The 15,029-nt window shown below is 37.4% G+C and overlaps 1 protein-coding gene and 1 non-coding gene across 21 annotated transcripts in view; both read left to right on the top strand.

Annotated features, from left to right (window-relative positions):
- Positions 1-15,029, top strand: part of EYA3 (EYA transcriptional coactivator and phosphatase 3) — a 106,001-nt gene that overhangs the window by 68,520 nt on the left and 22,452 nt on the right. For all 20 annotated transcript variants that reach the window (XM_035308384.3, XM_035308376.3, XM_078330899.1 and 17 more), the window contains 5 exons: positions 257-440; positions 2,765-2,901; positions 8,667-8,750; positions 12,011-12,100; positions 14,669-14,727. In XM_035308384.3, coding sequence (XP_035164275.1) covers positions 257-440; positions 2,765-2,901; positions 8,667-8,750; positions 12,011-12,100; positions 14,669-14,727 — 554 coding nt within the window. The remainder of the gene's footprint in view (positions 1-256; positions 441-2,764; positions 2,902-8,666; positions 8,751-12,010; positions 12,101-14,668; positions 14,728-15,029) is intronic.
- On the top strand, positions 10,379-10,510 carry LOC118143485 (small nucleolar RNA SNORA51). The gene has a single exon (XR_004727695.1). It is a non-coding gene; the product is annotated as a small nucleolar RNA SNORA51 (small nucleolar RNA).

The following is a 15,029-nucleotide window of genomic DNA, read 5'->3' as shown; positions in this document are numbered from 1 at the left end:
AAAATACAGAGGATCCTTTGCTCTCAGCATTCTCCTTATATAAAGACTGCTCCTGGGATATCTCTTGACTTTTAGGTTTCCAAAGGATGCATTTTGAAAATCATTGATTTAGATTGGAGACTGTCAGATAGGTAAATGAGAAGTCAAATTAGGGTTTCAGGAAAATAGTTATGAATAACAGGGAGAAGAAAGCCTCTGGTGTTGAGATTAATGTATGCTATATGAGTCTTGTTTTCTTATTTCCTTTGGCCTGCAGGATTATCCAACCTATACTATTCTTGGTCAGAATCAGTACCAGACCTGCTACCCCAGCTCCAACTTTGGAGTCACAGGTCAGACTAACAGTGATGCCGAGGGCACCACATTAGCAGCGACCACATACCAGTCGGAGAAGCCTAGTGTCATGGTGCCTGCACCTGCAGCACAGAGACTTTCCTCTGGTAAGCACTGCAGCTCTGAAAACTTTGGCTTAAGGTCACTTCATTCAACAGGTACTTTTAGACAATGGTAAGCATAGTTTTGCTCTGGCTTAAGTCATTGTTACCATACTGTTGGGTTTCCCTCTCAGGTGAGTATTTAAATATTGGAAGCAGGCTATGGGTAACCTGATGCTGAGAACAGAACAGAAAAATATCAAGAACTTTCTGATTCTTACTCTGCTCTCCCTGTAGCTTAACCCACTTGTTACAGGGATAGCTTAACCCACTTGTTACAGGGAGCTTTAGCATGTTGTAAGATTTTGTAAAGATTTGTAAAAGTTGAAGGACTCCAGCTTTAGTCTGTGCAGGTTTTGAACTGCTGCTAAAGCCTCAGAGCCACAGTTCTTCTATGTCCTGGATCCCTTTAAGATTCTGAGGAAAGCATGGTCCTTTTCTCTCGGAGAAATACATAAAATTTAACTTACAATTTCAGGAGGTTCACAGCTCCGAAGTGTATCAATGAGTTACAATGTCCAACTTAAAAAAACCTTTGACATAAAAGCTTAGACACATTTAATAAACATATATATATATATACATACACACATGCACTTTTTATTTATCTCTATATTTAATGAAAATTTGGTTGTTAGCGACTGGGCATGATAGCTCACGCCTGTAATCCCAACACTTTGGGAGGCCGAGGCAGGTGGATCATGAGGTCAGGGGATCGAGACCATCCTGACCAATATGATGAAACCCCATCTCTACTAAAAATACAAAAATCAGCCGAGTGTGGTGGTGCATACATGTAGTCCCAGCTACTCAGGAGGCTGAGGCAGAGGAATCACTTGAACCTAGGAGGCGGAGGCTGCAGTAAGCTGAGATTGCACCACAGTGCTCCAGCCTGGGCAACAGAGTGAGACTGTCTCAAAAAAAAAAAAAATTTGGTTATTGGTTTTCCCATGATGTAGCTCAAGGAAAGCACTGTTTATCATCAGCACTGATGCATGTTTAGAAACAGTGCTATGTAACAAGTGAACAGTTTTCTATGCGGTTCACCCTGCCAATCTGATAAGTGGACATACAGATGGTTGCTATTGTTGATTAAAAACTAAGATTTTAAAGTCATTTTTCTAAATAACCTTTGTTTTTCATAATAATTTTAACTTTTAAATAATGGAGAATTTCAAACAAAGAGAAAAGTTGCAAGGCTAATGTGATGAATGCTTACATATCCATCATTCATCTTCAACAATTATCAACTTATAGGCAATTTTGTTTTAACTATACATCATCTAGTTCCCTCCCCAGATTCCAGGCATTGTTCTCTAAAAGGTGAATTAGGTACTCGTTTACTTAACCACAGTGGCATTATCCCATCTTTAAAAGTTCAATACTAATAATGTCTTAATTTTTTAATATCATCAAGTACCAAAATGTATTTGTATTTCTAGCTTTCTCATAAGTGTTATGAGTTTTGTTTCTCTTTTTGTTTAATCAGGATTCAAGCCATTCCACAGTATATATGTACTTCAAAAACAATGTAAAGTATATACAGTTTTTATCTCATTAGTAAATAGAAATTATAAATAAATTGAAAATTTGAGGATGGGGAAATTAGGATTTAAATAAGGCCCATAAATTGTGATTGATAGTTATGGGTATTTTGATTTCTGTTTTAACCTATAAATCTCCCATTTCTTTTTCTCCCCCTCATAGTTTGTTGAAGAAACTGGAGAGTTTATCCCATACTGTTTCCCAGTCTGAATTTTGACAGTTACATCCTCATAAGGTGGTTTAACGTGTCCTGCTGCCTTCTCTATTTTATTGCAAATTGGTGAATGAACAGTTGTTTTCAACTGGAGATTGGCAATGTGTGGAAACATTTTTGGTTGTTACACTGGGTGGGAGCGTGCTGCTAGCATCTAGTGGGTAGATGCTAAGGATACTGCTTAACCAAACATCCTACAATGCACGAGACATCCCTTCACAACAATTAATTGTCTAGTCCAAAATGTCAGCTGTGCCAAGGTCAGAAACTCTCATCTAGAAGCTTGACCATGAAGATTCAGGTTCAGCTTTTTCTTGGCAAAACAACTTGATTGATATTTTCTTCCATCATGGGGGAAGCATATAAAGTCTGGTTATAATTTCTGATGTTAGCCAGTGCTGATGTTCAATGCCTAGATGTACATTTCCTAATTTCTTATGTAAGGTTTAGCTTTGCAACCTTTATCCCTGCGTTATGACTCACAAGGACAGAGAGTCTGCTAACCCTCTTCCTGCTCTGATTCTTATAGCCTGTGACTACTGACAACATATGTCTCACTTTTCCTTTCCAGGAGACCCTTCTACAAGCCCATCTTTGTCCCAGACTACAAGTAAAGATGCTGATGATCAGTCCAGGAAAAACATTACTAGCAAGAACCGAGGCAAAAGGAAAGCTGACGCCACTTCTTCCCAAGACAGTGAATTAGAAGTATGAGAATAAACCCATTTGAGTTGCCTACTTTGTTTTTTCTCACTTCTTAAGTTTATCAAGCATGTTTTTGAAGCTCACAGAGATAATGTTTCGTGCCCTGTAATTCCTGAGGAGAATAAACTGAATTGGCTGAGTAAAAAGAAAAATGTTAAAAAAAAACAAATTATTCTGTGTATTACCGAGGAGAACAGAAACAATTCATTATATTCAGAAAATAGAGGGAGTTACAAGTAATGTCACACTATTCTCTATTTAAAATTTTAAAAGGGTTAGGTGCAGTGGCTCACACCTCTAATCCCAGCACTTTGGGAGGCCAAGGTGGGAGGATTGTTGAGGCCAGGAGTTTGAGACTAGCCTAGGCAATATAGTGAGACCTCATGACTTAAAAAAATATATAACAAAAATTATCTGCACACCTGTAGTCCCACCTACTTGGGAAGATCACTTGAGCCTGGCAGGTTGAGGCTGCGGTGAGGTATGATCAGGCCACTGCACTCCAGCCTGGGTAACAGAGTGAGACTCTGTCTCAAAAAGACAAGAGGAAAAGAAAATTAAAAGGAAAAGGACTAGAGTGCTTTTAGCCAAGTTTCTCTAAGACACAAACAGATCTGGTAGCTTATTCATGAGACTGGCACTGATTTATTCTGTGGTATAGTACTATATGAGTTTATTATGGACATACATTTGACTTCATTATTAAAGACCAGAAAGACTTGTAGAGTGCTAAAAACAGTGGAGTTTTTGTAGTATCTTTTTGTTTTCTATTTTTATATAGTGCTGTTATTTAATGAGGGGAAATATATGTTTAACAGTGAGTCCATTGATGAGTATTCTTAAGACATAGGTGAACTAAGGCTATATTTGAAGCCTCTCTTCCTCTTTTTTCAGAGGTTTGGAGTGAAGAAGAAAAATATCTTATTTATTTCTTAGGAAAAACTGAGAACTCATTTTTTAATTGTCTAAAATATACATCAAATTACCATTTTAGCCATTTTTAAGTATACAATTTAGTGCCATTATACATTCATAATATTGTATAACATCATCACTATATAGTTCTAGAACTTTTTCATGATTCCAAATGAAAACTCTGTACCCATTAAGCAATAACTCCCCATTCTCCCCTTCTTCTAACCTCTGGTAACCTCTGTTCTGCTTTCTGTCTGTGACTGCCTATTCCAGATATCTCATATAAGTGGAATCATAGAAAATTTGTCCTTTTGTGCCACTCATTTCATTTGCCATATGTTTTTATGGTTCATCCATGTTGTAGCACATATTAGAATTTCATTCTTTTTTATGTCTGAATATTGTATTTTATTTATTTATTTATTTATTTATTTATTTATTTTGAGGCGTAGTCTAGCTCTGTTGCCAGGCTGAAATTCAGTGGCGCAATCTCGGCTCACTGCAATCTCCGCCTCCCAGGTTCAAGCAGTTCTCCTGCCTTAGCCTCCCAAATAGCTGGAATTACAGGCACATGCCACCACACTAGCTAATTTTTGTTATTTTTAGTAGAGACAGGGTTTTACCTTGTTGGCCCGGATGGTCTCAATCTCCTGACCTCGTGATCCACCTACCTCAGCCTCCCAAAGTGTTGGGATTACAGGTGTGAGCCACCACCACACCTGGCCTGAATATTTTATGATATGTATGTACCATATTTTTCCACTGTGGCTACATGGTTTTATACTCTCACCAGCAATATATAAAGGTTCCAGTTTGTCCACATCCTCACCAACACTCATTATTTCCCGTTTTTTTGATAATAGCTATTCTAATGGATGTGAAGTGGTATCTTATTGTGTTTATTTGTTTTTTGTTGGGTTGTTTTTTTTTTTTTGAGATGGAATCTTTGATTTGCATTTCCCTAGTACAGTGGCATGATCTTGGCTCACTGCAACCTCCACCTCTCAGGTTCAAGTGATTCTTGTGCCTCAGCCTCCCAAGTAGCTGGAATTACAGGTGCATGCCACCACACCTGGCTGATTTTTGTAATTTTAGTAGAGATGGGGTTTCACCCTGTTGGCCAAGCTAGTCTTTAAACTCCTGACCTCAGGTGATCCACCTGCCTGAGCTTTCCAAAGTGCTGGGATTACAGGTATGAGCCACTGTGCCTGGCGCTTTGCCCATTTTTAAACTGGGTTGTTTGGTTTTTCATTGTTGAGTTGTAGGAGTTCTTTACATATTCTATATTATTAATATTCTAGGCTATTCTAGATTATTAAGCCCTTATATTAATCAGATATATAATCTTCAAGTATTTTCTCTCATTCTTTGTGTCAGCTTTTCACTCTCTCAATACTGTCCTTTGAAGCATAAAAATTTTTAATGTTTAGGGAGTCTATTTTCTCTTACTGCTGTGCTTTTGGTGTAATACTTGTTGTTTCTTTTTGTTTTGTTTTGTTTTCTTGGTTGATACTTAAGAATACAAGGTTATGAAGATTTTTATATTTTTTTCTGAGATTTTTATTGTTTAGCTCTTAAATTTAGGTTGTTCTCCATTTTGAGTTAATTTTGTTTATGGTGTAAGATAATGGTCTAACTTCATTATTTTGCGTATGGATATCCAGTTTTCCCAGTACTATTTGTTTAAAAGACTTTCCTTATTGAATGGTTTTGGCATCCTATGAAAAATTAACTTATGGTGTTGACTGTGGGTGATACTAAAAGAAGGTAAAAACTAAAAGAAAAAAGAAACATTGATCATATTTGTAAGACTTTATTTCTGGACTCTCAGTTTATTCCATTTGTCTATATGTCCTTATGCTAGTACTACACTGTTTTGGTTACTGTAAGTTTTGAAATCAGGAAGTGTGAATTCTTCCGTTTTGTTCTGTTTCAAAATAGTTTTGGCTATTTGGGGTTTCTTGAGATTTCATAAGAATTTTAGAATGCAATTTTGTATTTTTTAAAAAACGATTGGGATTTTGATAGGGATTGCATTGAATTTGTAGATTGGTTTGGGTAGTATTGTCATCTTAACGATATTAAGTCTTCTAATCCATGAACATGGATGTCTTTCCATATATTTAGCTATGTCTTTAATTTTCTCAGCAGTCTTTTATAGTTTTCAGTGTGTGTCTTTTGCCTCCTTGGTTAAATTTGTTTCTTCTTTTTGATGCTATCACAAATGGAATTGGTTTTTAAATATCTTTTTTAAATTATTCATTGCAAGTATATAGAAATACAGCTGACTTCTGAATTTATTTATTAGCTTTAACAATTTCTTCTGGATTGTTTAAGGTTTTCTACATATAAGATCACATCAGCCAGGTGTGGTGGCTCGTGCCTGTAATCCCAGCCATGATTGGAAGGCCAAGTTGGGTGGATCACCTGAGGTCAGAAGTTTGAGACCAGCCTGGCCAACATGGCAAAACTCTGTCTCTACTGAAAATACAAAAATTAAAAAAAAATTAGTTGGGCATGGTGGCATACACCTGTAATCTCAGCTGTTTGGGAGGCTGAGACAAGAGAATTGCTTGAACTCAGGAGGTGGAGATTGCAGTGAGCCCAGATTGTGCCACTGCACTTCAGCCTGGGTGACAGCAACACCCTGTCTCAAACAAAAAGATTATGTCATCTGCAAAGAGAGATAATTTTGCTTCTTCCTTTCCAAATTGGATGTCTTTTTCCCCTTTCTTGCCAAATCTCTCTGGCTAGAACTTCTAGTACTATGTTGAATAGAAGTGGCAAAAACAGGCATCCTTGTCTTATTCTTGATCTCAGGAGTAAAACTTTCAGTCTTTTACCACTAGGTATGATACTAGTTATGGATTTTTTATATATGGTCTTTATCATATTAATGACATTCCCTTCTATCCCTAGTTTATTGAAAATAAACTAGGAATAGAAAGGGTGTCGAATGTTGCCAAATGCATTTTCTGCGTCAATTGAGATTATTGTGTAGTTTTTTCCCCCTCTGTTCTATTAATGTGATGCATTACTTTGCATAATTTTTTTTCCAATAAGCCTTTTGCACTCCTGATTAATTTTTTTTTTAATGTTGAAGGAACCATTCTTATATCCATATGTCCTGGGAGCTAATCCCACTTGGTTATGATGTTGAATTCTTTTTTCTTTTTTTGAGACAGAATCTTGCTCTGTTGCTCATGCTGGAATACAGCTGATCTCAGCTCACTGCAACCTCTGCCTCCCATGTTCAAGCAATTCTCCTGCCTTAGCTTCCTGAGTAGCTAGGACTACAGGTGTGCGCCAACCATACCCGGCTAATTTTTGTATTTTTAGTAGAGACGAGATTTCACCATGTTGGCCAGGCTGGTCTTGAACCCCTGACCTCAGGTGATCCACCTGCCTCAACCTCCCAAGGTGCTGGGATTACAGGCATGAACCACCATGCCTGGCCATGATGTTTAATTCTTTTAATAGCTGCTGAATTTGGTTTACCTCAATTTTGTTTACTTTTGTAGACATGTGGGTTTTTTTGTTTTTTAAGGGCTTTTTTTTTTGAGACAGGGTCTCACTTTGTTGCCCAGACTAGAGTGCAGTGGTATGATCCCTGCTCACTGCATCCTTGACTTCCCAGGCCCAAGTGATCCTCCTTCAGCCTCCTAAGTATCTGGGACTGTAGGCATGTACCACCACAACTGGATAATTTTTGTGTTTTTTGTAGAGACAGTGTTTCACCATGTTGCACAGGCTTGTCTTAAACTCCTGGGCTCAAGCGATCTGCCTGCCTCGGCCTCTCAAAGTGCTAGGATTACAGGTGTGAGCCACTGTGCCTGGCCTGTTGAGTATTTTTATATTGTTTCATAAGCAATATTGGTTCTGTAGTTTTCTTACAGTGCCTTAGTCTGACTTTGGTATCAGGATGATGCTGGCCTAATTGCATTAGTCAGGAAGTGTTCCCTCTTCTTCCATTTTTTGTAAGAGTTTAAGAAGGATTTGTGGTAATTCTTTAAATGTGTGGTAGAACTCACTGTTGAAAGCTTCTTGTCCTGGGCTTTTGTCGGGATGTTTTTAGTTACGCATTCAATCTCCTTACTAGTTATAGTTCTTACCAGATTTTTTATTCCTTCTTGAGACAGTTTTGGTACTTTATGCTATGTATTTCTAGGAGTTTGACCATTTCACCTGGGTTTTTCCATCATTTGGCATAATATTCTCTTGTATTCTAGTATTCTCTTGTAATCCTTATTTCTGTAAAATTGGTAGTGATGACCCCACTTTCATTTTTTATTTTAGTCATTTGAATCTTCTCTATATTTTTCTTAATCAGTCTTGTCTAAAAGGTTGTCAATTTTTTTTAAAGGTTGTCAATTTTATAGATATTTTTAAAGAACCAACTTTTCGTTGCATTGATTTTTCTCTTTGTTTTTGTAGTCTCTTTTATTTATCTCTGAGCTAGCATTGTTAATTCCTTCCTACTGCTAGCTTTGTGTTTATTTTGCTCTTTTTCTAGTTCCTTAAGATATGCAGTGAGTCCATAGATTTGAGATCATTTGTCTTTTTTAATGTATGTATAAAATACATATATATATGTATAATACAGTTATAATTTTTCTTCTTAGCACTGTTTTCACTGTATTCCACAAATTTAATGTTTTATTTCTGTTTTCATTCACCTGAAGGTATATTCTAATTTCATTTATGATCTCTTCTCTGACCCACTGGTTGTTTAAGGTTGTATTGTTTAATTTTTACATATTTCTGAATTTCCCAGTTTTCTTTCTGTTACTGATTTCTAGTTTCATTTATTGTAATTGGAAAATATACTCATTTTTTGTATTTTCTTTCCTCAGCGGGTATTTCTATGGGACTTGGATGAAACCATCATTATCTTCCACTCACTTCTTACTGGCTCCTATGCCCAGAAATATGGAAAGGTAATTTGAGTCTTCTTTGTTGTAACTCTCCCTCTTCTGACACATAACTATTTCTCTGCTACCCCTATTGGCTGGCTTTTCACTTTCTATGTAAAACTTCAACAAATGGCTTGCAAATAGCTTGTATTAGGCAGGCTACATAGGCAGAATTGATGGTAAAGCTAGAAAGTACTAGAACCAGTGCTGAAACCTGAAGTTGTAGGAGAATGGCGTTTTGTAAAGATGAAAGTATAGAAATGAGGCTCAAAAAAGAGCAGAGTCTCAAGAATTTTATTAATAAATTCCAGAGGCTGATATCTTATTCCTTAACACACTTTTAACAGCCCAAACTGAGCATTTTATTTAGCCAAATATATGCCAGATATTTAAATAAAATATATAGGTAAAATATCTTTCTAAAATAGATTACATGTCTTTTTAAACTAAATACACTAAACAAAACTTGTTATATCTACATAGCAGTTTTATCAGGAGGGGCTGTTTTGAGACAATTAGGCTATATATTCCTACACTAAATTACCTCCTAGCTCATATCTTTCAGTTTCTGTGAATAAATTTTATAAAAATATCTGCCTCTAGCCAGACGCAGTGGCATGCACCTGTAGTCTCAACTACCCAGGAGGCTGAGGTGGGAAGACTGCTTGAGTCCAGGTGTTCAAATCCAGCTTGGGCAACTTAGCAAGACCCCATCTCAAAAAAATAAAAATATCTACCTTTCTTGCCTGTCCTATTACTTCCAGTTATTTCATATTGTTACTAATGTTTTTGTTAGGAGAGTTTTTTGGTTTGTTTGGTTTTTTTAATTTATTTATTTATTTATTTATTTATTTATTGAGATGGAGTCTTTCTCTTGTCTCCCAAGCTGGAGTACAGTAGCATGATCTCTAATCACTGCAACCTCTGCCATTGGGTTCAAATGATTCTCCTGCCTCAGCTTCCCAAGCAGCTGGGATTACAGGTGCCCACCACCTGCCTGGCTAATTTTTGTTTTTCAGTAGAGACGGGATTTCACCATGTTGGCCTGGCTGGACTCGAACTCCCAGCCTCAAGTGATCTGCCCACCTCAGCCTTCCAAAGTGCTGGGATTACAGGCATGAGCCACTGTGCCCAGCCAGGAAGTTTTTCTTTTTGTTCTCCTGAGATAATGTCTCACTTTGTCATGCAGGTTGGAGTGCAGTGAAACAAACACAGCTCACTGCAGCTTCGACCTCCAGGGCTAAAGGAATCCTCCTGCCTCAGACCCCCAAGTATCTGGAACTACAGGCACATGCCTCCATACCTGGCTAATTTTGTTTTACTTTTTTTATAGATGGGATCTCACTATGTTGCCCAGTCTGGTCTTGAAATCTGAGGCTCAGGTGATTCTCCTGCCTCAGTCTCCCAAAGTGCTGTGATGATAGGCATGAGCTGCTATACCCAGCCTCTGTTAGTATTTTCTACAGGCTGTTAGTGTCTAGTCTGGCATGCTCACATAAGCTATATAACTAAACTGATAGTAAAAAATATATAAAATTTTAAAAATATATATGTATTAAAAAAAAATATATATATATATATATATATATATATAGTAAGTCACAATGGATCTTGCCTGTAATCCCAAAGTGTGTATGAAAATTTTATATATTGGCCTCCTGATGCTTATCACAGGCTGGGTTCTTACACTGACTGTATAGAAAGAGGAGGTAGAGTAAACCTACTCCATATACACCTCAGCTCAGGCCCTGTGTTTGATCTGTATTGTGAATGGGGGAACATAGAAAAAAAGAATTTTATATATTTACGCCGGGCGCAGTGGCTCACACCTGTAATCCCAGCACTTTGGGAAACCGAGGTGGGCAGATCACAAGGTCCAGAGATCGAGTCCATCCTGGCTAACATGGTGAAACCCCGTCTCTACTAAAAATACAAAAAATTTGCTGGACATGATGGTGTGTGCCTGTAATCCCAGCTACTTGGGAGGCTGAGGCAGAAGAATCTCTTGAACCCAGGAGGCAGAGGTTGCGGTGCCACTGCATTCTGGTCAGGCAAGCAAGATACTGTCTCAAAAAATTTATATATTTACATTTATACATAATATTATTTCATGAAAACTTTTTTTTTTAACCTTATAAACAAACACTAGGCTTCATGGTAAAATTTTTGGCTTTGACATTTAAGTTCACCTTTGAGGTGAAGAAGGTATAATAGGAAGAGCATAAGACTGGGAGTCAGAAGACCAGAATGTAAAAATACAGTATATACAATATATAACATATATATATAAATAATTATATGGCATATATATTATTATATAATGTATTAAAATATATTAATATAATATGTGACTATATTTACATATATTGTGATATATATTATATATAAAATTACATATATATTTTAATATAAATTATATATTTATAAATTACATATTATACAGTTTACATAAATACATGATATATTTTATATAATTATATACATAAATATATAACATGTAATTGATATAAATTCTATCACTATATATGTAATATGTATGTATAAATACACACACACACACACACACACACACACACACACACACACACACGGTCTCATTCTGTCACCCAGGCTAGAGTGCAGTGGTGCAATCTCTGCTTCCTGGGTTCAAGTGATTCTCCCACCTCAGCCTTGGACTGCAGATGTACACCACCATGTACCTGGGATTACAGGTGTGCACCACCATGCCCAGCTATTTTTGTGTTTTTTGTAGAGACAGGATTTTACCATGTTGCGCAGGCTAGTCTCAAACCCCTAGGCTCAATCCATCCACCTGCCTCAGACTCCCAAAGTTCTGGAGTTACAGGCATGAGCCACTATACTCGCCCAAATTTTATTTTTTATGCAGACAGAGGTCTTGCTTTATTGCCCTGGCTAGTCGAAAACTCCTGGCACTAAGCAGTCTTCCTGCCTCAGCCTCCCAAAGTGCTGAGAATACAGGTGTGAGTTAGCTGCCTTGCCTGGCCAGCATTGTATATTTTTAAAAACATATTTTCTGTCCTTATTTATCTGTATGAAACTACAAATTTCTAGAACATAAAGTCCTGAAATGTTTAACTGTCCATATCTTCTCTATTTTACAATTCTGGATTCTCATAACTGTGAATGAAATTGCATCAATGATAGCTGAAGCACAGTTGGGGGCCCGTGTGTTTTGGCCTTGACCTGAAATATTTTGAAATTTGAAGATTAGAATCAGGACTGTGACTGCCAAATCAAGCTTATTTTTTCTTATTGTCCTCTAGGACCCAACAGTAGTGATTGGCTCAGGTTTAACAATGGAAGAAATGATTTTCGAAGTGGCCGATACTCATCTATTTTTCAATGACTTAGAGGTAAGCATTTTAAATTGTTTCTGTGCTTCAGTGCGACATTTTATTCAGTAACTTTAGAGCCTTTGCCTGTTATATTTAGAAGATATGTGGTTAGATAGCGTGGATATGGAGAGGCCAGCTGGCCACTAAGGCATACATACACAGTCTTAGAGAAATAGTTACTTTGGTTGGGTTACCACAGTTTTGATTCCGACCTTCAATTTTATTGACTCAAAAATTTGATTTTTATTAGCTTATTTGGAAGTGATCTAGCACTGGGGAAAGACCAACCCATCAGGCAAAACACTGGCATATAAACCAATATTCTAACTTAATAATCTTATTAAATAATATATATAAAGTGAATTTGATTATTTGCACTCTCAATTATATTTTGACTTTTCTTCAATTTTACATTCTTAAAGGATAGTCTCCTGATTTGTCAAATCTATAAATGGTTACTCTAACCCATCATATTTTTACATGTTTATTGTTCATATATAGGTTAACCTTGATATTCAGAATAATGTTATAATTAGGTGCCAGAAAAACCAGGAAACACTAAGAGCTTCATGGTGAAATTTTTTAGCTTTGATATTTTGAGTTCACCTTTGAAGTGAACATGGTATAGAGGAAGGAGCACAGGACAGGGAGTCAGAAGACCAGAATGTGAATCTCACATGGAGAAAGTTATGTTCCTGTTCTGGGCCTCAGTTAAGCAGTCATCCTACACAGGAAACTACCAACAGTTATTACCATCTATGGAGAGAGATAAGCTGCTGGGACATAAAGGTGGGAGGGAGCACACTTTTTACTTCACGTCCTTTGAATTTTGAGCTGTGTACTATATATATATATTACCTAGTTTTGAAAATTGTGAAAATTTTAAAGTAAAATAAAATAGGATTTTATAGGCTGGGCGCATTGGCTCATGCCTGTAATCCCAACACTTTGGGAGGCCGAGGTGGGCAGATCACTTGAGGTCAGGAGTTCCAGACTAGTATGGGCACCATGGTAAAACCCATCTCTACCAAAAATATAAAAATTAGCTCGGTATGGTGGCACATGCCTGTAATCTCACCTACTCAGGAGGCTGAGGCAGGAGAATTGCTTGAACCTGGGAGGCAGAGATTGCAGTGAGCAAACATTGCGCTACTGCACTCCAGCCTGGGCAACAGAGTGAGACTCGTGTCTTTAAAAAAAAAAAGAAAGATAGCATTTTATAAACACAAAGTAATCTTTTTTTTTAATCTTTATTTTATATTAAGTAATAGAGATGGGGTTGCACTATATTGCCCAAGTTGGTCTCAAACTCCTGAGCTCAAGTGATCCTCCCACCTTGGCTTCCCAAAGTACTGGGATTACCAGTGTGAACCACTGCGCCCAGCCAACACAAAGCATTTTTCTTTTTAAGTAAATGTCTGTTCTACCCAACAGACAATGTTTCAGTAAATTAGTAGTGCCCCGAGCTCCAGTACTTTTGTATAAACTCCATAATGCTTTAATCTTTCCTCAACTTCATGTGTTGATAAATTAGGACATCATAGTTTTTATTCAGCAAACATTTATGAAAACCTACTACATGCCAATAATTATTGCCAAATTGTATTTGTAATGATTTTCTAGACATAGTCCTCACTCAGGACTGAAAGTTCTGTGAAGAATTTGACCTGAATGTGTTCCTGCCCCCAGGTCAGTGCTTCTCAACTTTAGGGGGCATAAGAATCACCTGGGGAGCTTCTTTAAAGTGCAGATTCTAGGACTTCACTCCTAGAAATTCTGATTCAAGTAGGTCTGGGATTGACCCAAGAATATGCATTTTAAAAAAACTTCCCAGAGGATTCTGATGCAGGTACCCTAGGTGGTATCAGAGGAGTACATCCATCATTTAGGCAGTGGGCGGCATTTTATGTCAGTAGTAGCATGGGCTTGGTGGAAAGAGCCTTGGATTAGAAGCAGGGGGAAAGAAAGAAGCAGAAGACCTAGGTTATTTCTAATCTCTTTCTGCAACTCACTAATTGTATGACTTTGAAAAAATCATTTCACTTCACTTTTAAAACATGAGGAGATTGACTTAGATGACCTCTTCTAACTCCTGACTTTGAAGTTAGAAATTTCAGTCATTCTGGGTTTTGATACCACATTCTACCAGCATCTGCTTTGTCTATAAAAATGTATTGGGCACAACCTACCTAAGGATCAGAGAGATGCAAAGGAGATGTGAGATGTGGCTCCTGCCCCAAGAGACCTGCACTGTAATAGGACTTACAGTCTAGTGTAAGACATAGGAACATTTGAAGTATAAGGGAGCTTGTGGTTATTCCCATGAGCTGTTAGAGAAATGAAATATTAAGATAAGAGCAGAAATAAGGGATGGGATAGTTACAGAATTCCTGAAGACTATGGGATGTGAATCAGGCCTTAAAAGAAATTAGACAGTAAGGGGTGTGAGAGTGATCACCCACATGTAAGAGATTCCATAAGGCATTTCATCATCCTGCCATTGTATGTGGTATTTTTATAGTATGTCATAATGGTAATAGCACTTCTACTCCCTGGACTGAAGTAGTGTGTTTTGTCTTTTAACAGGAGTGTGACCAGGTACATGTGGAAGATGTGGCTTCTGATGACAATGGCCAAGATTTGAGGTGATAAACACCAGTACATCTGTTATGTGCAAGATCTGTCTAGGTTTGGAGGAAAACAAAGATGAATAGAATTTATCTCTGAAAGAACTCACAACCTATTAGAGGACATAGAAACAAACATTGTTAACCATGATATACAGTGTGAGAAAGTGGCAATAGAAAATGCTGTGGAGCATGAGAAGAAAGCTTGATGACGATAGGGAGTAGGTGGTGCCAACATTGGAGAAGCCTTCCCAGTGGAGTAGCATTAGAACAGAACCTTAAAGAACAGGGTAGCAAGCCAGGTGCAGTGGCTCACCCCT

The sequence above is a fragment of the Callithrix jacchus genome, chromosome 7 (genome assembly GCF_049354715.1).
Source record: "Callithrix jacchus isolate 240 chromosome 7, calJac240_pri, whole genome shotgun sequence".
Classification (NCBI taxonomy): Eukaryota; Metazoa; Chordata; class Mammalia; order Primates; family Cebidae; genus Callithrix; species Callithrix jacchus.
The sequence above is the reverse complement of the archived record's forward strand: the minus strand, read 5'-3'. Positions and strand labels throughout refer to the sequence as shown.